The 25,063-nt window shown below is 40.9% G+C and overlaps 1 protein-coding gene across 1 annotated transcript in view; it reads right to left on the bottom strand.

Annotated features, from left to right (window-relative positions):
• The window catches only part of Cd109 (CD109 molecule), a 105,815-nt gene that overhangs the window by 63,030 nt on the left and 17,722 nt on the right, over positions 1 to 25,063 (bottom strand). Inside the window, exons 3-6 of the mRNA XM_059268272.1 lie at positions 22,647 to 22,675; positions 20,601 to 20,831; positions 15,809 to 15,934; positions 1,725 to 1,764 (exon numbers count right to left, since the gene is read on the bottom strand). Of these exons, the coding sequence (XP_059124255.1) occupies positions 1,725 to 1,764; positions 15,809 to 15,934; positions 20,601 to 20,831; positions 22,647 to 22,675 (426 nt within the window). The remainder of the gene's footprint in view (positions 1 to 1,724; positions 1,765 to 15,808; positions 15,935 to 20,600; positions 20,832 to 22,646; positions 22,676 to 25,063) is intronic.

Raw genomic sequence — 25,063 nt, 5'->3', positions numbered from 1 at the left:
AAATATGTGGTGATGCATAAGTTTATCACATGACAGCAGCGTTCACTTACGTATTGTCTGTGTCTGCTACATTCTACACAGACAAAGACGAGCAATTATAACAAATGCCTAAGGCCTACTGAGACCAAATTACTACTTTCAGTCCCAGGACAGGAAAATACTTTGCTAGTCCTGTTCCAGGCCATGACATATGGATGTGAAAATACTTTGGGCACGCCGGGCGGTGGTGGCACACGCCTTTAATCCTAGCATTCGGGAGGCAGAGGCAGGTGGATCTCTGTGAGTTCGAGGCCAGCCTGGTCTACAGAGCAAGATCCACAAGATCCAGGAAAGGCACAAGCTACACAGAGAAACCCTGTCTCGGGGAAAAAAAAAAAAAAAAAAAAAGAAAAGAAAGAAAGAAAAGAAAATACTTTGGGAAACACAGGAGTTAGAGTCACAAAGATGGAACAAACTGTGTTTCAGAATTCTTTTGCCTAAATTAAGAGTGATCATCGAATGTTAGGCAAATCAAACTAAAAGGCTCACCCATAAACAAAAAGCCACTACTTAATTTATCAGCTATTAGGGAGGTCCTGGGCTTTTTCTCGTCTCTGCCTCCTCTCTATCCACTGAGAGAAACAGCTAGATCCACTACTTTCGTTTGTGAGCTTACAAAGCAATGTGGAACCTGCAAGAAGGTAACCTGCCTGAGTCAGACGTCCTGTCTCCACCATGTTGACCAAATCAAGATACAGAAAAACACCAATGTCAAATTGGTCTTTTTTGGTTTTTGTGGTGCTGGGAACTAAACCCAGGGAATTGCCCATGCTCTCAATGAAACCATGTCCTCAACTCCAATGTTCAGTTTTCAAAGAGTCAAAAAAGTTTGTTTTATATATACAACAGTATGGGGGAAGCCCGGTACTCGGGATGCTGAGATGAGATTTGAAGCTAGCAAGGTCTGCAAAGCAAGTTCTGGACAATACTATGTAAAGAGACCCTCTCTCAAAAAAAAAGAGAACAAGTCTGGAGAGATGGCTCAGCAGTTAAGAGCACTGACTGTTCTTCCAGGTTTTATTCCAAGCACCCCCATATGGTAGCTAACAACCATCTGTAACTCCAGTTCAAAGGGAATCCAACAACTTCTTCCAACTTCCACAGGCTCTACACATATGTAGTACACAGATATACATGAAGAAAAAACATTTATACACATAAAATAAAAATAAATAAATATCAAAAAAACAAAATAAAAACAAAATGAAAAATTCTCTTAAGAAAAACTGACAGCTGGGCAGTGGTGGCGCATGCCTTTAAACCAGCACTCAGGAGGCAGAGGCAGGCAGATATGTGTGAGTTCGAGACCAGCCTGGGCTACAGAGTGAGTTCCAGGACAGGCTCCAAAGCTATACAAGAAAAACCTTATCTCAAAAACAAAAAGAAAGAAAGAAAGAAAGAAAGAAAGAAAGAAAGAAAGAAAGAAAGAAAGAAAGAAAGAAAGAAAGAAAGAAAGAAAGAAAAACTGACATTATGGAATGTTAGATATTTTGCCTACTTTTTTCTTTATAATGAAATTTCAGAACATTTATAAAGGAAATTATATGTTTGATCCTACAAGGAATACTAAAGTTTTACCCTTATTGGGGTTTTTATTTTAAGAAGCATGTCTCTTGAAAATTTCTCATCTCTATAGATAGTAATAAATGGATGTTTTCCTTCAAAATAAATAGAGGAACTCTTACCATATTCTGAGACTTGAAATGATTGATAATACTGCTGATCCTATTGGGAAAAAAAGACAAAAACAAAGTGTGAGTTAGTTTAGTTTGTCCTCTTATCTGCATAAAACTATTTATAAAATTAATTTTTGAATTACATTTACAATGGTTTAAAGATCAAAATAATTTATTTTCATCTGTAGAAATTTATTTTTAGTCAACTGCAGTACCAAGCTTGTGAGACAGTTTTTCTTCCCAATTTGTTCACATAAAAAGGTAACTTCTCTAATTACAAGTCATTTAAACAAACTGTTTAATCTGATATACATCATTTGCAAAACAAAAATTAGGTTAAAGAGTTCATAAATTTATGAAGCCATGATAATACATATCAAACTAACAGAAAATGACTTCAAGTTTGTTTTGGATATGACTTTAGACAAACATGAAAAAAATGAAATTACTCATAATTAAAATGTTTACAAAGAATCAAGAAGACAAAGTCATCATGAATCAACATATTCCACCTTCTAACTCCTTGAATTATTTTCTGCTGTAGCATTTAAATCAATAAATCCTACCCTACTTTAACAGATATCATTAATTAATCTCTTTTTCAAGAGTCACAAGAAAACAGGTCTTCTACTATATCATTTTCTAACTTACAATACTAACTACGAAGTCTAAATAACAAAAACCATGGTCAAATAGCTAAGTAACTTCACTATGAACCTGTACTCTAAACCTGATCTCCTGTGTTTATCACAGCAAACAGAGCTATAATGAAAAAATAGTATCTTTCCTAGAAATCACAACTAATCTAAAGTGTCAGCTTTAAGAATTTTTTTTTTTTGAGCCCAAGATGGCCTGGAACAAACTATGTAGTCCAGGAGGCTAAGCTAAAATTAATGGTAATCCTCCTGCCTCAGCCTCCCAGAGGCACCACACTTGGTTCATATTACTTAACCTTAAAAGAAAAAACACAGTTCGCTTCAAAATATAAAACAAATCTTCATATGCTGACAAAATAGTTGTCTAGGTCTGGGATGTAGATCAGTAGCAGAGCACTTAATAAGCACATGTCAGTCTCTGGGCTTAATCACCAACGCTGAAAGAAATGAGTAGTTTAACATTTGGTTTAAATATCATCATTTAAAGGCTGTACTGAATAGGGAATGAAGAGATGGCTCAGTGGTTAAGAATATTTGCTGCTCTTCCAAGGAACTCAAGTTTGGTTTCTAGTACCTACAATCAGGTCACAATCCCTTGTAACTCCAGCTCCACATCTGATGCCCTCTTCTGGCCTCTGTGGGCACCTGCACACACACACACACACACACACACACACACACACACACACACACGCATATCGACATAATTTGAAATGAACCTTTTCTAAATATATATATATATATATATATATATATATATATATATATATATATATATGTGTGTGTTCTAAATAAATGTGTCATTTGGATCAGCCTTAAGAAACTCCATATTGATGATCCCTACTTCAACTGTTTGCATGTCATATATAGGAATATTATAAGCTGCGTGTATCTGATTCACTACACTTTGTTATCTTCAAAAACCAAATCAAGAAGGTAATTGTTGCCTGGCTTTTCCAGGGAGATATAAAATTAACATCTGCCCCCAAAATGAGATAGTAACAACAGCACCATAAAAGGTCATGATGAGTAAAATAGGTTGTTTTTTATTAATTTATTTGTTTTTATTTTAGGCACGTTTGTGTTTTGCCCGCATGCATCTCTGTGTGAGGGTGTCAGATCTTGGAGTTATAGACAGTTGTGAACTGCCATGTGGGTGCTGGGAATCAAACCTGGGTCCTCTGGAAAAGCAGTCAGTGCTCTTAACCACTGAGCCATCTCTCCAGCCCCCAAAAAATGAGTTTATTAGGGCTTACTTATGTAGTGGTGGATAACTAGAGATAACTGCGTTTTTCAGAAACTGTCTCTACTATCACCACCAAGTTCCTATATTCTAGGACTCTAAAGTCAAGGTAGAATGTATACAGATCTGCGTTCAGAGTCCTACATAGTGTTAAGTAGAAGTGACTACAAGCTCAGACAACAGAGAGCTACCCAGTTTTAAAAAGCAGAAGTGAGCCAGACATGGTGGTGCATACCTTTAGTCCCAGTGCTCGGGAAGAAGAAACAGGCAGACTTTTGAGTTCGAGGCCAGCCTGACCTACAGAGAGGGCCACCCAGAAAAACTCTGTCCCAAATAACAACGACAAAAAGTATAAATGGGGCTGGAGAGATGGCTCAGAGGTTAAGAGCACTGACTGCTCTTCCAGAGGTCCTGAGTTCAATTTCCAGCAACCACATGGTGGCTCACAACCATCTGTAATGAGATCTGGTGTCCTCTTCTGTATACATAATAAATAAATAAATCTTTAAAAAAAAAAAAAAGAATATCAAAGTAGTTCTTAAAAAAAAAAAAAAGTATAAATGACTACAAGCTCAGACACTGTGAGGGACAAAGACAGACTCTAGGCATGTTCTCTGTTTATTTGCACTCTGTCTCATCATCAGGGATTCTGATGGTCTCAGCAAACATGTCCAGCCATGGGAAGCGGCACTCGTTTTGCTGCAGTCTGGCACACAGAACAGCTTACCACAAGGGGGTGTCACTCTAAATAGGATTCAGAGAGCTAGTCTCTTCTCAGTGATGTATCTGTGTTGCCCGATTTGCTGATACACAATCCTAGTCTTTGAAACAGTTGGCCTCCCTACTGAGGCCAACACAAGTAAGTACAGGGGTGAGCGGAGATGGCTCAGCGTTTAGAGTACTTATTCTTCCAGAGGACCTGGACTCAATTCCTAGCACCCACATGGTGGCTCACAGCTATCTGTAACTCCAGTTCCAGGAGATCCAATGTCCTCTACTGACCTCCAAGGGTACCAGACACGCACATGGTATACATGCCTACATGCTGACAGGACATTTTATAAATCAGATAAGTAAATTAATCTTTAAAGGTTTAAATTTAAAAAAAAAAAAAAAAAAAAAAAAAAAAAAGCTTGGGGAATGAGATGATCTCTGTTGAGACAAAGTCATATACAAGCCGGGGGGTGGTAGCACACACCTTTAATCCCAGCCCTTGGGAGGCAGAGGCAAGTGAATCTCTGAGTTCAAGGATCCTCGTATACAAAGCGAGTTCCAGGACAGCTAGGACTGTTACACAGAGAAACCCTGTCTCAAAAAATAAAAAAATGTAAAATAAGTAAATAAAGTAAATAAAGGGGAATAGCAAGTGTAAAGTAGACCAGCCTGCGCTAGAAAAGAATTCCAGGCCAGTCTGGGTTCCCTGGTGAGGCCCTGTAACAGAGGGGAAAAGGCAGAAAACACTGAACTACCTAAAGTTAATAACAATTCTGACAGTCAGTAGCCATTAGTGCCATATATAAACAAAAACCAAAATGTGGATACCAAGTACTTCCGGTGGTCCAGCACAGGGATCCACATTTTTTTTTCCCTGTAAAGGGCTAGACAGTCCAGACACTAAACACTTTAAGCTGTGAAGGCCAGATGGTCTCCGTTCCAACTATACAACAGTGTCATGATAGTGAAAAGCACCCAAAATACCCTGAAATCTGGAATGTTAATCCATCCAGCACTGTTCTTTTTGCTCAGAATTGCTTTGACTATCGGGGTTTGTTTATGGTTCTGTGAATTTTAGGATATTTTTGCTTTCTATTTCTGTGAAATGTGTTATGGAGACTTTGGGAATTGCGTTGAATCTATAAATTGTGGCGACCAGGGAAACCCTCACTTGCTGTTGATGGGTTTGCAAATTGGTGCAGCCACTCTGGAAATCAGTGAGGAGAAGTCTCAAAAAAGCTAAAAATAAATCTACCACATGCTCTCGGAACACTTGGAAAACTAAAGAGAGGTTACTCACTGGCCCACTACAAGGAACAGCAGGACCAAGAGTACATGCTGTGCCTGGTGGGGGTGGTGCACACCGTTAATCCCAGCACCCAGGAGGCAGAGGTAGGTGGATCTCTCAGTTCTCGACCAGTCTGGTCTACAGAGCAAGTTCCAGCACAGCCATGGCTACAAAGAGAAACCCCATCTCAAGACCCCAAAAAAAAAAAGAAAAAAAAAGAAAGAAAGAAAGAAAACACAAAGAGTACATGCTGTGATGGGGTTGATCTGTACCACCTGAATGCTGAAAAGCAAAGAAGGCATTAGAAATTTCCCTCAACTGGATATACAAAAAGTAAATCATCATGGTGGGCGTATTCTGTACAGATCCAAACAACTTCAGGTTGGGTGGGAACATGAAGAGGACAAGAAGGAGGTGTGTGCTCTGGATGCGCAGGAGCTGAAGGAGGGGTTATGAGCTGCCAATCAATGGAGACTAACAAAATATCTCCTAGCAATACCAAGAGTGTCAAGAATTCCACAAGTTAGTTCAAAGAAGGAAAAGTCCTGCTTGTGGCAACTCAGGCCTTCAATCTCAGCTACTCAAGAGGCTGAGGCAGGAGGGTTATGAGTTGAGTTCAAGGCCAGTTTGAGTAACTTCATAAGACTCTACCTCAAAAATTAAAAATTAAAAATAAATAGGAAAAAAAAAAGCCTTAGGTTCAATCCCCAGGACCAAAAAAAGAAAGAAGGAAGAGAAGAAAAGGAGGGGAAGGAGGAAGAAGAGGAGGAGGAGGAGGGGGAAGAAGAAGGAGAAGAAGAGGAGGAGGAGGAGGAAGAGGAAGAAGAAGAAGGAGGAAGAGGGGGAGGAGGAGGGGGAGGAGGAGGGGGAGGAAGATTAGACTAGAATGACTCCTAGTCTATCGCTCTCTGCATTTGCTGAACGAAGCCAAGGCCCTCTGGGGACCTTGGGACTCCCAGTTCAGAGCTCTCTCTACTTGTTATATAAACCACCTCACCTCCTTGTTGTAGGGCCATGTCTTGCCACTTTCACATGTGTGCCCACTGATGCTGCCTCTGGCCTTGCACACAAGAGAAAAGTCCCATGTTTCGCATCATTTGAATCCTTACTAACCTGGATATGCTTGAACCTATTATCTATAAAGTATTAGGCAATCTTCTTCCTCTTTGATTTTTACCATAAAATTGGTTTAAAAAAAAACATAAAAATTAAAAAATCACAATGGAATCATCATCATATAAAAGTGCCATATAAAAGTGTATTTAGGCTGACTTACTTGGAGGAATGACAGCCAACAAAAGGATTTGCCAAGTGACTGAAAGTGTTTATTAATATTTACATTGCCCTTTCCTTGCTGTGTTTAGAGCACAAACATCTGTGCTCTAAACTGTAGTTATGATGTATTTCTCTAGGGATTTCAACCCAAATTGATCAGAGCCATCTATGATGAGCTTAATAAATAAGAGATGTCCAATTCCCACCCTGGAGCCACCGAATCAGAATCACAAGGCAGGAGTGCAAGTATAATGGAACCATTCATCCATCCATCTATTTACCTACTCCTTCTACAGAAAATGAGTGCCAGGCACTATGGTGGACGTGGGAGGTATCTTCCCTGCAAGGAGAGTCTGGTCTGGTGAAAAGATGCTTATCAAATATACGTATTTGTAGTTACAAACTATAATCAACAGTATGGGTCAGATTTGCAGAGAATAAAACTGGAGATGAGATGGAGAAGCTGGACGGGATCGAGCAAGGCCTTGGGAAAGGAACAGTGGAATGTGAATTTTACTCTGCGAGCAATGAGAAGTGTTTGGAAAGCTTAGGCTGGAGGATAACATGATCCAACTACTGTTTAGATTACATTTACTGCTGTGTAGAGAATGAGCTGCAAGTATGGAAATAAGTAAATTTACAGAAGATGACTAAGAGACATTGACAATATCTAGGGAAACTAATGCCAGCTTTGAAAGAGGAGGTAGAGCAGGAAAGGAGAAATGAGCCCATCTGAAATGTACATAAGCATAGACACCAGAGAAGTTGGTAGAGGCTGGATGTGGGTGCTTAAGTGAGCACAAGGTGTCAAGGAGAATGCTAAGGCTACCAGCTACCAGCCGGAAAGGAGGGTGGAATAATTCAGTCAATCAGAAAATGCTGAAGAACAGCCAGCTATGGTGGAGGACAATGGCAAGGATGATTCGGAGGCCTAGGTTTTCTCAAAGAGACAAATCTGAGAGTCATTGGCATACAGATGGAAGCTGAGAGCGTGCCTATGAGCAGACTTGCCTAAAATGAATTATGAAATGAACTGAAAAGCAAACTTTGCAAAATGCCAGTGTGTACGAGGTAACAAGGGATAAACACAAGCAAGCAGGAACCTACAAGCCAGAACTGCAGTGACTGAGGAGAAGTAGGCAGAGAGGTCAGATGATGGCTTTTCTTTTGGGAAGACCAACCAGAGAGTGACACCACGGAAGGAGTAGAGTCCAAATTATCCTTTCAATTTAGTCTCTCTTAAAGATTCGTCTTCTCTTCTGTGTCTCCATTTTTGTTGTCCGTAGCATAGACTTTTCTACACCTGGAGTCTCCTTTCTGTTTCCCCACAAGATTCACAGCATCGTCAATCCCTGACTTCTTCTACATCTTCAACTTAGATCCCTTCTTCTCCTGGGTCTTTCCATAAAACCTAATAAGCTGAATGAAATCTTTCACATGAAAGACTTAACAGAGCTGGAGAGATGGCTCAGTGATTAAGAGCACTGGCTATTCTTCCAGAGGAGGACCTGGGTTGAAATCCTAGAGCCCACACGGCAGCTCACAACCATCTGTAACTCCAGTTTCAGGGGATTCAACATTCTCTTCTGTGGCCTTCAAGGGCACTAGGCCTACATGTAATACAAAAATACACATGTACCAGGTGGTGTTGGTTCTTGCCTTTAATCCCAGCACTTGGAAGGCAGAGGTAGGTGGATCTCTGTGAGTTCAAGGCCAGCTGGTCTACAGAGCAAGTTCCAGCACAGCTAAAGCTACATAATAGAGAAATCCTGTCTCAAAAAAAAAAAAAAAAAAAAAAAAAAAAAAAAAAAAAAAACTATACATGCAGGCAAAACATCCATACACATTAAACATAAAACTTTTTTTAATGAGGGTTTGGAAGATGGTGCCATGGTTAATAGCACTGAATGCTCTTCCAGGGGACACAGGTTCAGTTCCCAGCACCAACATGCCAGCTTACCACACCAGCTCACCACCAGCTATAACTCCAGTTCCTCTTCTGGCTTCTGGGGGCACCAGGCATACACATGGTACACATACATACATGCAGGCAAGATACTCACACATATAAAATAAAAATAAATTAAAAATAAAAGAATAAGTAAAAGTGAATCTTATTATGCCTCATGTAGTCAAGGTTATAAACTGAATAGGTAACAGCTAATCCCTAATAATATAATAAAAGATATGCCTGGATAGAAGCTATCTAGTAATTTATATATTAAAACATGAATCTCCTGGACTCAGATCTGCAACTGAAAGCATGATTGTTGTGGCCAAAATCTGAGACACCTTGGGAACAAAGTAATGTGTGAGAATTTAATCCACCTTGTCTCCCTCAAACCATGTAGCAGAGATGAAAAGTCTCCACCAATGCATAAAGCAAGACCTGATGAAACTGAAATTCAACAAAAGGGCTATTATTTAAAAGCTGCAATAATGGCCACATAAATTAATTTAATTTGATGCAATTGAAAATACTAGGAAGTCTAGTTTGTTGTCCCAACATTGTTAGAATGGTATAATCCTCATCAGTCACATGCCTTTATTCAGTGTCTGCCTCCATGAATAGATGGATCTAAGTGATCTGTGAGGTCCAGCATTAAAACCCATGCTGTGGAATAATCCTCTTTGTACACTGTAAAGATTTGTCACTCAAACTGATTTAATAAAACGCTGATTAGCCAGTAGCCAGAGAGGAAGTCTAGGCAAGGCGATCAAACTAAGAATGCTAGGAAGAGGAAGGCAGAGTCCGGAGTCACCAGCCAGAGACAGAGGAAGCAAAATGACAAGGCAGAACTGAGAAAAGGTACCAAGCCACATGGCTAAACATAGATAAGAATTATGGGTAAATTTAAGTGTAAGAGCTAGTCAGTAAATAAGCCTGAGCTATGGCCAAGCATTTATAATTAATACAAGCTTCTGTGTGGTGATTTGGGAAGCGGGGTATTTAAGAGTTTCTGGCAGGACAGAAACTTCTGCCTCCATTTACAAACCCAACATTATGTTGCTTTGTAACATTACATAACAACGTGAAAAACTGGCATATCTATGAATGCATAGAAAAATCACTTAGACCTGCAATCAGCCTCATCTACATGTGAAAGACCTAGAAACGGGAATAAAAACCTAGAAATGGGAATAAAGACCTAAAAATGGAATAAAGACCTAGAAATGGGAATAAAGACCTAGAAATGGGAATAAAGACCGAGAGACGGGGATAAAGACCGAGAAATGTCAACCGAAAGCAGCTGGGCTAGGGAGATGCTCAGTTGTGAGATGCTGTGCATAAGCATGAGGACCTGAGCCCAAATCTCCTGCACCCACCACATAGAAGCTGGGTGTGGTGACATGTATCTAGAATCGAGAGGGGCAGACAGACAGATGCCCGAACTCAGGGGCAGACAGAAAGATACCCGCAGGAACTTTGGATTTGGAAACAGATCCTGTCTTAAAAAAAAAAATTGCGGGCGGTGGTGGCGCACGCCTTTAATCCCAGCACTCGGGAGGCAGAGCCAGGCGGATCTCTGTGAGCTCGAGGCCAGCCTGGACTACCAAGTGAGTCCCAGGAAAGGCTCAAAGCTACACAGAGAAACCCTGTCTCGAAAAAAAAAAAAAAAATTGAGCTCAGTAGTTAAGTTTAAAACTTTTTTTAAAAAAAAAAAAATATTTTTAAATAGGATGGAGAACAATAGAAGTTGCTCTAGCCTCCACACATGCATATACATGCATACCACACACACACACACACACACACACAACTCTTCATTACTTCAAAACCCTGAAAATGAAAGCAATGCTTGGGTGGGTTTGGGATGCTTAATGTGAAATTCCCAAAGAATCAAATTTTTTTAAATTATATAATTAAAAAAAAAGAAAGGAAGTAATGCATGATGACCAAATGCAATTTAAGTTATTCTAGAAAGGCTAACAGTCAGCAAATGACTGGTTGCCTTCTCCTATAAATGAACATTAGAACTGGATAAATGCCAAGGAACCCACAGAGTGTTTCACTAAAGCATCCCTTTCCTGACCTGGGGGGACATGTGACTAAAAGTTGTACTTCCTGGTTATCTACAGTCACTGCACGTGAGACCTCTGACAGTGTCTTTCCATTGCGATGCTGATGTTATTTTATAGTTTTTCTATAGATAGAATGAGGTTTCAAATTTCTCTCTTGAAAATAATTCTCCCCAGTTCTGTACTGAGAATGGTCACTGCCTCAAAAAAAATGCAAACACACTATCTAATAGTGGAGCATCCAAATAATGAGTATATTCCATCTGTAGTCATGATTCCCTGCTAAAGCAAAAGTAGGTGATAAAACACAAGTCCGTGAGTGCAAACCAGGAGTCAAGCAGACGAAAACCAGAAGCGGGGCCGCAGCCAGGGCCAATGTTCAAACATGCCTTTGATTATACTGACCCCTGGTGGCCATCAATTTTGTTAAAGGGGGGTCTATTTTTTTTTTTCGTAGTTGTTATACCTCATTTTGACATTTTATCAACAATAAGCACTTAGCGTTTGTCTTGAAAAGGATAACGATACCTTCTAAAACATGAAAAGGGGAAAACTGCATTTAGATCAAGACATCTAATAACTGTTAACTTACATGCAAACACTGTCAGGTCCAAGGTCTGGAACACATACATACTCATTACCTATTTGTAGATTACCATTGTTGTTCATTGCTCTAGAGTGGATGACCTGAGTCTTAAAGGAATATAGGGGCCAGAAAGCTGCCGTTGATTCTGGACTGAACTAAATAAAGATCAAATGAGAGGTCAAAACAACTCTCCTCTCCTATACCAGTATACTTGAGAAGTTAATTTGCTAGGGTCTGGTCTTCTTGTTGTAAAATGGACACAGATGTGCCCATATCACAGAATTACATATGAAGAACAAATGAGAACATATATAAATACTGTGTCTGTGCTTTATCGATAGTAGATGTCAACTATCATAAAATTTACATTATATACTTATTATATAATATAGATATGTTTAATTATAGTAGTCTGTCAGCCCAGTGCTTATACTGAGACAAATTTGAAGATCAGCATTTCTCACAGTGTCCAAAAGTTCCTGGATCTTTTCAAATTTCATATTTTTCTAATGTCTAGATTTTTGTTTTGGTTTTTACTACACTAAGCTACAAATCAGGAAAATATTATTTTAATACTTATGAATACTTAAATATTATGAACACTCACTGCATGTATGAACCTCTTTTATAGCACTGCCTTCAATAGTCTTTAAAACCATGTCATACATTCAGTAAGATAGGCAAAATTAACAAGGTTAAAGTTGGTAAGTATATAAACATCTGCAAAGACACTGCTGGCCATTCGGCAGATGTAAGAGCCTCAAAGGACCTTAGCATTGACCCTGACCTGTCAGCCAGTCCCCACAACTAAGTTTCCACAGGACTCCTTCATTATGCTGCTTCAAGCAAGTGCTATTTCATGCATCTCACCTGACCCATCATCTCACACCTCTTCTGGGATTTACATAAAAAACTTATTAAAAATTAACTCATCTGCATATCATAAACTATAGAGTAATGTAAATATTATACCCTGATGACCAACATATCTCACAAATAGGTAACACTGATTTTTTTTACTTACTTTTTTTTTTTTTTTTTTTGGTTTTTCGAGACAGGGTTTCTCTGTGTAGCTTTGTGCCTTTCCTGGAACTCACTTGGTAGCCCAGGCTGGCCTTGAACTCACAGAGATCCGCCTGGCTCTGCCTCCCGAGTGCTGGGATTAAAGGCATGCGCCACCACCGCCCGGCTTTTTTTTACTTATTTTAATTACAGTGGCATGAATTTGCCATCTAACCATTGCTCTGAGCACTGTTCTGTGGTGTTGTTACCCACATTGTTGGCAACAGATCTCTGGAATTTCATCTTGCAGAACAGAAATTACACCATCAAACCAACTCCACCTCCTTGTCCCATGACTCCCTGGCATCCCCCATTCTACTTTGTCTTTCACTGATTTTCTATATCCTGAATATTGCATTTACTTGAAATCACACAGCTGTTGTCCTTTTGTGACTGATTTCACTCAGAGTAATATCAAGGTTCATTTGAGTTTCAACATACGACTGAATAACTGTAAACAGACATTTCCTGTCCTGACCACTGGGCCCTATTAACTGACTCAGAGGCTGAACATGAATTATAAATGTTCAGACAATAGCTCAGGCTTGTTATTAGCTAACTATTACATTTAAATTAACTCATATGTTTTGCCACATGGTGGTACCTTTATTAGCATGACACATCCATCACCTGCTCCCTCTGCGTCTGACTGGCAACTCCTCTCTCCGCTCTTCTTCTTCCCATCATCCTTATTTTGGTCACACTGCCTATACTTCCCACCTGGCTACTGGCCAATCAGCATTTTATTAAGCAAATTCAAGTGACAAATCTTTATAGTGTACAAGAGGATTATTCCATGGCAAATAACCTTCCTCTCTAAGGTTACCCCTTTACTTTTTTGAAGCACAAACTGATGAGTAATTTTTGCCAATAACGAATTATATCTGTGAATATTTCAACTCATATCAGAAAGACCAGACAAATGAGCTTACCAGTTACATCAGGTATGACCCCTTCATCCAATCCTAAGGAGGAGCACCCCAAGACTGAGATGTGACAGGGACACTGACCCATCACCTGGTCATTTTACTTTTAAATAGAGCAAGCCATATGTAGAGGTACATGCCTGTGATCCCAGCACCCCAGAGACAGAAGTAGACATAATGAGACCTTCTCTTAAAAATAAACAAATAAAAAGAAAAAGTACCAACTAGAAAGATCCAAGAAGTTAAATATCTTAATATCTCAAAAACTGAACTAAATTATTCCTCTGAGTTTTTCCCTTGAGAATATCTTAATAATGGAATGGCAATTCTAAGAGGTCATAAAATCTGCATTCTACATACTTGCCAAAGCCTTTTATCAATAAGTCTCGTTTGAATCAAGAATATCTGTATTGTAGAAAAAGGAACATGGAGGCGGGTCATGACAACTAATAATAAAGACCTTTGAAAAGGCCATATAGAAACCTGCAACATATAGAAAACTACTACTTTGAAAGCTTCCTAAAATATATACATATAAAAGAAGTTAAAATGGAGTTACCCTATAATGAAATGGGGAGATGGGGGATGCTTCTCCCAGACACCAGAAACTAGCAAATAAAAAGTCCAGTTCGTGGTATGAGTTTCCTTTCAAGTTGTTGTTGTGTGATCCCATAGTTCCCCCAAACATTACCGGCTATTGCCATTGCTCTTGGTTACCCTCCAGAACGTAATGGTAAAACCCTGATTTGAATTACAGGACATGGAGAAATCAAGCTGGTACCAATCTGGAAGTTTATTCCCTACTGGCTATCTGGAAGGTCCTATATGTGCCACTAGGGGATGAAAATAACCAAGTCTTACTCAGGTGTGACCACATGTCTACAATAGTGAGTTGCCTGGCAAGACATGCCCACTTGTGTAATAGTTGCACAAATGTTATCTGAGTAACCAACTACTTTTTACTTGGATTTAAGGCCCACTCCACAAGACAGAACTCATGCCAGGTACTACTAACGAGGCCAAAAGCCCATGGCTGGCTAGGTCACAGGCCCTAGAGGAGAACCCAATACTATTATTCTGCTAAGTTGACACAGAATTAAATTTCCCCCTAAGTTCCATCTTTAAAACCATAGATTAATGCATCTCTCAGCTCTTATCAATGAAGCTTATTTTTGTAGCAGACAGTGACTAATACAGAGGCCCACAACTGGTCAACATGTAGAAAGTTAGAGATTATGAAGTAATTAGCTTCAAATGGAACATCTATGTCACACCCCATCACCTTCAAGGCTCAGGTATCATCATGGAAAAGAGGATGAAAGAATTACAATTTTTACAATTACAAAGAGCCAATGGTAACAGCCATGACAGGGCCACAGCACACATGAACTCAAAAGGGGCTGTAAATTCATGAGTAATACATGCACAAGACCAAGCCAAACAAAATCCCATCATGGATGAGGGAGGAGCTCATAAAGTCCTACCGCTAGCTGGGCAACTGCTGGCAATTGATGGCTGCTGGAGTTGGCAATTTGTAGTCCTGGGTGATATAAGAAACCAGGCTGAGCAAGCTATGGAGAGAGCAAGCCAGTGAGCAGCACTCCTCTGTGACATCTGCATCAGTTCCTGCCTCTGAGTTCCTGCCCTGACTTCTTTCAATGATGCACTACGACGATGAAGAGGAAGGGAAATAAACCCTTTCCTCCCCAAAGTCCTTATGGTCATGGTGTTTCATCACAGCAGTATAAACCCTAACTAAAAAATAAAAATGGTGGTGCACCGGAGAGAGCTGAGGCCGAGAGCTACAGAGGGCACTTCCTGCCTGTTAGGTCTACAGACACGCTCATGAGGGAAGCAAACACAGGAACCAGGTAGGAACTCTGAGGAGAAAGGCCTGAGGAACAGGGTCAGCGTGACTCTGTAAAGCCACTACTTCTTGTCGCAAGAACAGAGCAGGTTTGTCCAATCACTCATTTTAATCATTATTCTGAAACAGAAAATGTGCCAGATGAACAGCTTTGTGCTCAGTTCTCAGTCTTCAAAGAGTCAATGCGTGCAATTAATAAATAAGCAAATACTTATTCTGTGTTAGAACAAAATGACAAAATGCTTAAACCTTCAAACATCCTGTGATGGAAAAAGACAATGACTGTAATGGAGGCCAACCTATTGAGAAATATAACAAATAAGCAATAAGTCACTTAAATTGTCTCGATGTTCATAGTAATTTTTTTCTGTTCATAGAATGACTTGGGAGAAATTTCTCCACATGAACAATTTAAATAATTTTGATGTCCTCCCCAAAAAACGTATTTATACTCACATTCACTTGAACCTGAATGGACCAGTCACCAAGTATTGGATGAGAAGATAATTGAAAAGTTTTGGAGACGACTCCGTGATCACCTTTCTGAGAAAACCACTGTTGAACCAAATTAGACTTCGGATCCTAAAACAAAAACCAAACCATGTGTGTTAACTGTGGAAGGCTATCCAAGTGCAAGTGTCTCCTACTTGGGAACGGTGCCTGGCAGTACCCACCTCCCCTAGTCAATCCAAAACTTTCCCCAAAATACGACACTAGGAGAGTGTGATGGTTAAACGTCATTGTCAACTGGATTAGAGTTTGGAACCACCAAGAGATACACCGCTGGGGGGATCTGTAAAGGTGTAGCTGAGGACGGAAGACCTACTTTAGAAGTGGGCTCGCGACCCGGACTGAATCAAAGGGGAAAGGAGAAAGGAAGCCTGAAGACAGGCAGCATTCATCTCCCTCTGCTGCCTCAACAGGATGTCACGTGACCAGCTGACTCTCACTCCTGCCACCACAGCAGCCGCTGCATTTTATCACCACCACATCCCGTGCCATGACAGACAGTACCCTCAAACTATAAGCTAAAATCAACCCTTCTTTAAGGTGCCCCTAAAAGGTATTTTGTCACGGCACCCAGAAAAGTAACAACACATAGTTTTTGGAAAATGACAGCCCTATACCAATAAGGGAAAAAAAAAATCAAAATTTCTTCCTTTCCCATTACTTCTCCTCAGACCACGCTGATTCTGATCCACCTTTTAATTCCTGGTGCCATAGTTCCTTCTACAGAGAACACACAGCCAGCATGCACCCCAGAAAATCTACATCAGTGGCCTAAAGAAACCCCCACGAAAATACAAACCAGTGAAATACGAAGATCAGAATAGAGGGTCCTCAAGAAACTAAGCTAGAATTACCACATGATCTGATTCTGCCACTCCTCAGCATACATCTGAAAGAATCTAGGTCAACACACTTGCACGTCCATGTTTATTGAGCACTAGTCACAATAGCCAAGATAATGGAACCAGCCTAAATGGCTGTCTACATAGAAATGGACAAAGAAGATGTGGTATAGACACACAATAAAGGATGAAGTTCTGTCATTTGTGCCGCTAATGGGAAAACAGAACAACTGAAGACAATATATTAAGCAAAATAAGCCAGACTAACAAAGACAAATACATGGAATCTACATTTCAATATAGAGGGAGTGTGTGTGTGTGTGTGTGTGTGTGTGTGTGTGTGTGTTTTATGTAGAAATGGTACTATGTGAGGGGAGAAAGAATTCTAAAGGACAGAGAAATGAGAGGAAAAAGAACAAAAACTACTTTGGCCATCATACACAGATATATATTCATGTCACATACATATAACATGAAAGCCTCTCTAGGGGAGGGGAGGGAACCAGGGGAAGAAGGAAGGGTGATGGAGAATAACTATCAACAAAATAAATGATATACATGTATTTAAATGTCATAAAAAAATGACTATGTTTACTGAAAAAGAGGGAGGGAAGACATTAATTCTCACAGTTGAGACAGCACCATCATTCATTAAAGGCCCACTGTGCTGGGTACTCCAGCTTGCCTCTAATTATAATTCTCCTTCATGAATAAACCAGACTCAGAAAGACAAATAACACATTCTCTCTCATACATGGAATCTACATTTCAATACAGAGGGAGTGGGGTGTGTGTGTGTCTGTGTGTCTGTGTGTGTGTATGCCCCATGCGTGTGTGATATGAAAGTAGAAATGATACTATAAGGAGGCAGAAAGAGGATCAGAAGTAACCTCTCCTTATAGTTAAAAAAGCTGATTGCTGGAGAGGTTAAGTACACGCTCAACTGTAATTGACTGGCATGGCCCCATACTATAGCAACAACACATGATGGGACTCAGAATTCAAACCCATGTCAACTCTTCAGTCAGCCAAATATGCCAGAGAGCTATTTAACCAGGGGACCACGGGAAATGCTTTAGTCTTCCCATAAGCTCACAGACAAGAACGGCTTCATGCAGTATCCATGCAAAGCATTCATCTCCACATTCTGTCCCATTCTCTGTTGACTCTGTCCCATTCTCTCTCTAGTTTGTCTCCTTTCCAAGCTCAATGCCCACCACGCCCCACTCTCTAACTAACGCCACTAACCACATCCTTTCACTCTTGCCCACTCTCATCTGGAACAACGGATCTGAGAAGGAAGCAGAGGGTTGAAATGCTTGACACAGACCCAGGCAAATAAACGGTGTCGGTTATAATCACAGCAGGACCCTAGGCGAAGATGGCTTCGCTCTGTCCACAGAGTGAAGTCTACACACTTGCAGACCCAAGGGTCACCTTCTTCCCAATGTACAGATTCACTTGCTGTTCACCACCAAAGTCCAGACCTCTGGACTCTGCTGCAAGGAATGTCCTCCCTCTCCTGTCTACTAGTAAAGTAAGCTCAACTTCCTGTCTGCTGCATAAGCCTCCAGCAGCAGTGACCTCTTTGTGGGCAGCCTCTGCACATCTGGAGTTTACTTTGAGGATAGCCTCTGCACATCTGGAGTTTACTCTTCTTGAATATGACATACTGTAAAATGGAGCAAAGTCCTTTTTTAAAATATTTCATTTTTTTTTTAAAAAAAAAAATCTTTGTTTCCAGCTACACTATGAACTCTTGAGAGCAAAGATCACGCATGTTTTCCTATTCTCTATCCTCTGTCTAAACATAATGAGCTGGTCCAGTTACTAGAAACCAGAAAAAAAAAATCCTCCTAGAGAAGGGGTATGAAAGTTGGAGGTAAATAGGGTGCTGAGAACTGAGGAGGCAGTGGCAGCCAGGAACTGAAAATCAGTGACCGAAAGCAGGTCAAGAGTGGGCAGGTCACTGTCTCCTGGGCAAACTCCTGGGTCAGGCATCGTAAGCAGCAGTTACCTCTGCTGCACCATGCTGATGCATGGGAGAGCTGTGGAGCAAAAGGGCTCAGGAAGAAATACAAATGGTTATAAATACATGCTGTCAAGTGATTGAGGAAATAAAAACAATGAAACGCTGGGCTTCTTCAATCAGATGGACAAAGATTAAAGAAATACTAAAACAGTAATTCTCAGTGTTGCCTAAGGGAAAAGGAACACAAAAACTCTGCTGGGGAGTTACGGGGGTGGGGTGGGGTGTTCTATTGGTGTCACGGCCCTTCGAGCAAAAGGAGGCTGAACTAATGTTTCTGCTTCAAGAAGTCGCTCTTGGGGCGGGAGGGCCAGAGTGCCAGAGCACAGTCACGGGATACACCCTCCACACCGTCACTAGCTGTATCCACACATATTCACCTGCACTCAGACGGGATGTACCCCTCTGAGTTAGATACGACTATATCCATACAAGGTCATTCGCCTGCACTCAGAGCAAAATTTTAAAGCAGAATATCCAGAAAAATAAAGCAGAAGCCATCTGTGCCAGCTGCCACCACAGTGTCAAAGCCACTCACTTCCATATTGTAATGCTAAACTGCCTGTAGGAGAGAATTCAGGGCAACATAGAGCATGCTTTCTCCATGGCTGTTTAAAGGCCTCTGAGGCCCCTGTCCTTCCTGTGGTCAGTTACTGAGACAGGAAAGATGGATAGAGAATAAATAGCCTATGAGCCTATCAACATGCTGCGATGATAACTATCTCACCCCAACTATGATTCCTTTGCATACCAGCATCTTAGTCACAGCCATTCTTGGCAGGCTGGCTTACAAGCTACCCTAGAAGCCTTTCTCCACTTCAGCCTAACCCATCCTGTTCCAAATCTCTATTTTCCACTGGAAAACAATGAAGCAGACATTCATAGCAACCTGGTCTCTGCAGTGAGGAGTGTGGCTAGACTTGAACCCGTGTCCTGAACTTACAACCCAGGATCAAAGGGGATTTTTAGCCATCCCTGCTCACTGTTTCTAAGCACTGAACTTTGGTATAAACGTCCTCTCCTGGGCAAGAGCACTACAGATTGGCCAGGCCGGTAGGATCCTTTAGTGCCAGACCTAACAGAGGGAGGTCTCTATGCATCCTTCCCAGAAAGTCAAGTGCAGCTCTCTACATTCTCATTTCACTCCATGTAAAATTCAGGCCATCTAACAGCCAACAAGAGTGAATATGAGCCAAATCCTCCAACCCAGCACCTAGAGCTAACATCACTTCTTAATGCTTGTCCCTTTACTCCTTGATCTCCGTATGCCAATGGCCTACTATTTCTTCAGTGTGCTTCAGGCCTTTGTATGCGCTGACTCCTCTGGTTTTCATTTGCTCATTCTTGTACTTCCTTCAGGTCTCTGCTCACACAGCTCTTCTCCGGCAACTCTAGAGAAAGCACTAACGATGAACTCACTCTCTCTATCCTGTCTCCGGTTCTCTGCTTCTCCCCACCATGCACTGTCACACACCTACACACAGATACATGAATGTCTACCACCTCAAGTGTATGCTTGTACATTAATCAGTCTTCCCGTTACCCATGGAGAACTGAATTCAACGTGAATAGGGGTTTAATCTGCCCAGTGCCTTCTGTCAGTTCCTGGAATACAGAAGTTCAGTAAGTAGCTGATGAATGGATAGGTCAGCGATGGAGCCAGCACTAGATATGAACAGACAGACTCCATAGCCTCAACCCTTGACCCAGGTTCCACCACCTCCCTTCCCATTCAGAGGATGGCCATGTTGAAAGGAAGCCTTTCTGAGGTGAAATGCTAAGGAATTACTGTAACATGAGCAGAAGTCTCAAGACAGTTTTATCAAGATGGCACGGATTCCTTCCTTCATTTCTGTCTGCCACTTACCTTAATGAAAATGTTCAGCGACGTCTTAAAAGGCTTGAAATCTGGGAAAAGTGTGAGCACACGAAACTTCACTTCTTGCTTTGGCTTATAGAGTGCTTTGTCTGTCTGAATGAGGACAGACATTCTCTTGGTCTCAAATGATAAGCGTGTGCTGTTGGAGAATAAAATCCCTTCCTGGGCACGTCCAGTTACAAGTAGTTCATAAATCTCATCTGCACTGTTCAGAGGTAGCTGGGTGGGGAAAGACCAGACATATCAAAGTCTCACCATTTTACCTTAAAAAGGTGGTAATTACAAGTTAGGATAGAAAACTTAAGCACATGGCATTATCAGAAGGAATTCCAGTGTTGGGGAAAACGTATCCTTCACAGGCACTGAAGCAGAACAATTTGTTTTCTCTCCTTTCAAATCCTGCCCTCTGTTCTTCAGTTAGATCACTGAGTGTCTGGAATGAGGGACGCACGCCCCACAGCTGTCTCTGAGCAACAGTTACATCACCTGGCCGCTTCCGTTCCAAGTGTGTGCTCACTCACACCTGTTGAGGCTGGGCACCTGACTCCCCGATAAGCTTTCCCATGCTTTCTCTGCTTGAGGCAAGCAGCCTATGAAAGGCCAAAATCTCTTTCCTTGATGCGCTCTCTCAGGCCCTCCTCTAGGATGCTCTCTTTTCCTGCACCCTGTTCACCATGTGTCTTGCTGGCTATACCACCATTTTTTTAAAAATGAATTAATAACAACAGAAATCCTACCATTGAGTATGAACAAGCCAGAAGCCATATTGAACAGTTGACATGTTCTATATCATTTGACCCGAAGATAATCCCTCAATCCAATACCACACCCACTCTTTAACTGGATTCTCCTGCTAAAACTATTTCACAGAGAAAACAGGCTTAGAGAGTTATGAATGGGAGTCCAGGACACCAGTTCACATCCAAAGCCAGCATGTGCTTTACTAATCTAGTAGCAACTTGATGTGGTGATTTTCAATATATTCAGAAAGTCTCTGATCTACCACTCTTCCAAAAAAAATGGAGTCTGCACTGGCTCACTAAAACAAGACACAGAAATAAAAGGAAAACTAGCTGAGAACAGGAAGGGGTCAGCAGGGATAGGAGGGGGACAGGAGAGGGTAATAAGGGTGGATGATGAAAATAGAGTGTATAAAAGCATGAAAATATCATAGTGAAAACTACTTTGTGTAATTTTTAAATGTTAATTTAAAAAAGTAAAAATCTGCCGGGCAGTGTTGGCCCACGCCTTTATTCCCAGCACTTGGGAGGCAGAGCCAGACGGATCTCTGTGAGTTTGAGGCCAGCCTGGTCTACAGAGCAAGATCCAGGACAGGCACCAAAACTACACCGAGAAACCCTGTCTCGAAAAACCAAAAAAAAAGTAAAAATCCTCTGGGTGTGGTGATGCATGCCTTTAATCCCAGTACGAAGGAGACAGAAACAGGCGGATCTCCATAAACTCATAGCCAGCCAGGAATACATGGCTGCATAGAGAGAGAAAGATCCTGTCTTTAAAAATACAAACAAAGGAAGAAAAGAAACTCACTGAAGTGAAAGTAGGGCAAACACTGAGGTGCTCTAATACTCCAGTTTACTGAAGAAAAATCCCTGCTAGGAGTTTTGAGAAGATAATAGCCAATCTCCCTAAAGTATTATTGCTCTTAAATATTTGAAAACTGCACTAAACTCAAGTCAAATTTACAAGCAATGTAAATAAAGAGCCAATAAAAAGGTACATATGCCGTAGTTACAATGTATTTCTTTTTGTTGTGGTTGTTTTAAGGATTTTGTTTTGTTTGTTTATTTGTTTGTTTGTTTCTTTTCAAGACAGGGTTTCTCTGTGTAACCCTGGCTGTCCTTGAACTCACTCTATCGATCACACTGGCCTCGAACTCAGAGATCCATCTGCCTCCGCCTTCCAAATGCTGGGATTAAAGGCACGCACCACTATACCCAGCTTGAAAAGTATTTCTGAAACCAATTTTTTAACTTATTTATTTATGGAAACCAAATAATTTAAACAGATACTTACTGATGGAAGGGTAAGAATCTTGAAAAAGCCTGAAAAAGAAAACATGAAAGAAAAAGTATTTGTCAAAATTTAAATATAATGTTACAGCACAAGACTTACCAAACTCTTAGCACTCTTTGAGATATGGATAGAACCACAAACTTACTTGGCCAAACCAAAACAGCTTTATTAATGCCCAAAATAACCAAGAAGTTGTAACCTATCCTGTGGCAAAGATCCAGATTAAAAAGTCATCAGCCAGTGATCAAATCCCAGTAAGCTCCGCCCCTCTGTCACACTCAGTCTCCACTGCTCTAGCACTGTTAAGGTTACAGATGTTTGAGGGATGCTTCAGAAAGGATATGGGGAAAACCTGGGGTTCGAAGCTTATTGATCTGTTTTACTTGGGGATTGTAGTACAAGGGATAAAGCCCAGGGCTTCATGCCATCCAGCATGTGCTCTGCCCTGAGCTCCACCCACGGTGAGGCTCACTTTTTATGTTCTCATATACTCATGATAAAGGAAGGCATTAGTCATGTCAGGGGTGAGCTGGGACTCATAAGTGACTCATGAGGATCAGGGTGGTACAGACTATTTTTCATGTACAGTTTCTAAAAATAGGACCAATAGTTTACCGCATGCCAGTTTCTCATCAGATCCATTTATTTCAAGGAAAAATGGTTTCAAGTTAATCGACAAAGTACTTATTCAAAGCTCCGATCAGATGTGATAATAGGCCCTTGGTTCTTTCACTGAAAAACTTTTTTATTAAAGGAACCACAGTGTCCCTCTCCTCTTAGAATTCATGTGAGTCTACCATGTGAGAGCAGGGAGATAATAGAACATGGCACAGTACAGAGCAGGCATTAACAACAGGCTCTGAACTCAGACCACACTCAGGGTTCTATCATGAATCTGCTCCTTTCCTGCCCTCTCCTTGAACCTGATTCTCCAGCTCAGTATTTTCATTCATAAAATGTTAATATTTGCCGGGCGGTGGTGGCGCACTCCTTTAATCCCAGCACTTGGGAGGCAGAGCCAGGTGGATCTCTGTGAGTTCGAGGCCAGCCTGGGCTACAAAGTGAGTCCCAGGAAAGGCGCAAAGCTACACAGAGAAACCCTGTCTCGAAAAACCAAAAAAAAAAAAAAAAAAAAAAAAAATGTTAATATTTGTTCCAAACTCATACAGTGATTTGTGGAAAGACTGTTGTTGCCTTCAATATACAGAATGGTTCAGGACACATAGCAGCACTTGATGTTCATCAAAGTATAAGAGAGCTTGGAGAGGCATCCATCAGGATAACAGCTTGCCTCTGTAGCAGAGTTCTCCAAGTGTTATGAGGAAGCATGTCATCAGTAAAGCATGTGGCATTTATTGCCAATACCAATCTACATTTTTTTTAATTTTTATTTATTTTTATTTTTATTTATTTATTTATTTATTTATTTTGGAGCTAAGGACCAAATCCAGGGCCTTGTGCTTGCTAAGCAAGTGCTCTACCACTGAGCTAAATCCCCAACCCCTCAATCTACATTTATAAAGTGGGATACATATTCTTTCTAATTCAAGATATTAAATATCAAAAGTGCAAATTGCTTAGTCTTGCTCAAAAATAATAACAGAAGCAGCTGAATGTTGTGGCTCACACCTTTAACCCCAGCACCTGGGATGCTAAGGTGCAAAGATCACCTTGAGTCTGAGGTTAGCTTGGACTACATAGTTCATTCAACACCAGCCTGGGCTGCATATTGTGGTGATATTGTGTTCTCCAAAATATTGTGCACCCTAATAAACTTTTCTGGGGTCAGAGAACAGAACAGCCACTAGATATAGAGGCCAGAAAATGGTGGCACACACGTCTTTAATCTTAGCATTAAATCTGGATCTCTGTGAGTTCAAAGCCACACTGGAAACAGCCAGGCATGGTAACAAGAGCCTTTAATCCCAGGAAGTGATGGCAGGATGTAGAAAGGTATTTAAGGAGTGAACTAGAGCCTGGTTAAGCTTTTAGGCTTTTGAGCAACAGTTCAGCTGAGATCCATTCTGGATGAGGACTGAGAAGCTTCCAGTCTGAGGAAACAGGATCAGCTGAGGAATTGGTGAGGTGAGGTTGTTGTGGCTTGTTCTGCTTCTCTGATCTTTCAGCGTTCACCCCAATACTTGGCCCTGGGTTTGATTTTATTAATAAGACCTGTTAAGATTCGTGCTACAGCATATCAAAAACCTGTCTCAAAAATAAAATGAGTAAAAATTAGTATATCTTCTGCCTTCACTATTATGAACAGTCTTGTATATTCCCAGATGTGTGCACATCCACTTCAAACACCACTCTTCTGGTAAACTCAAGAGAACATGAATAGGTTTGCAGGGACCACCCGGCAATTCACCACCATTCTTACCCAGCATAGGTCAGCTTATCTAATGACTGTAAGCACT

This window comes from Peromyscus eremicus, chromosome 7, assembly GCF_949786415.1.
Source record: "Peromyscus eremicus chromosome 7, PerEre_H2_v1, whole genome shotgun sequence".
Lineage (NCBI taxonomy): Eukaryota > Metazoa > Chordata > Mammalia > Rodentia > Cricetidae > Peromyscus > Peromyscus eremicus.
This window is presented reverse-complemented; position numbering and strand designations above follow the sequence as displayed.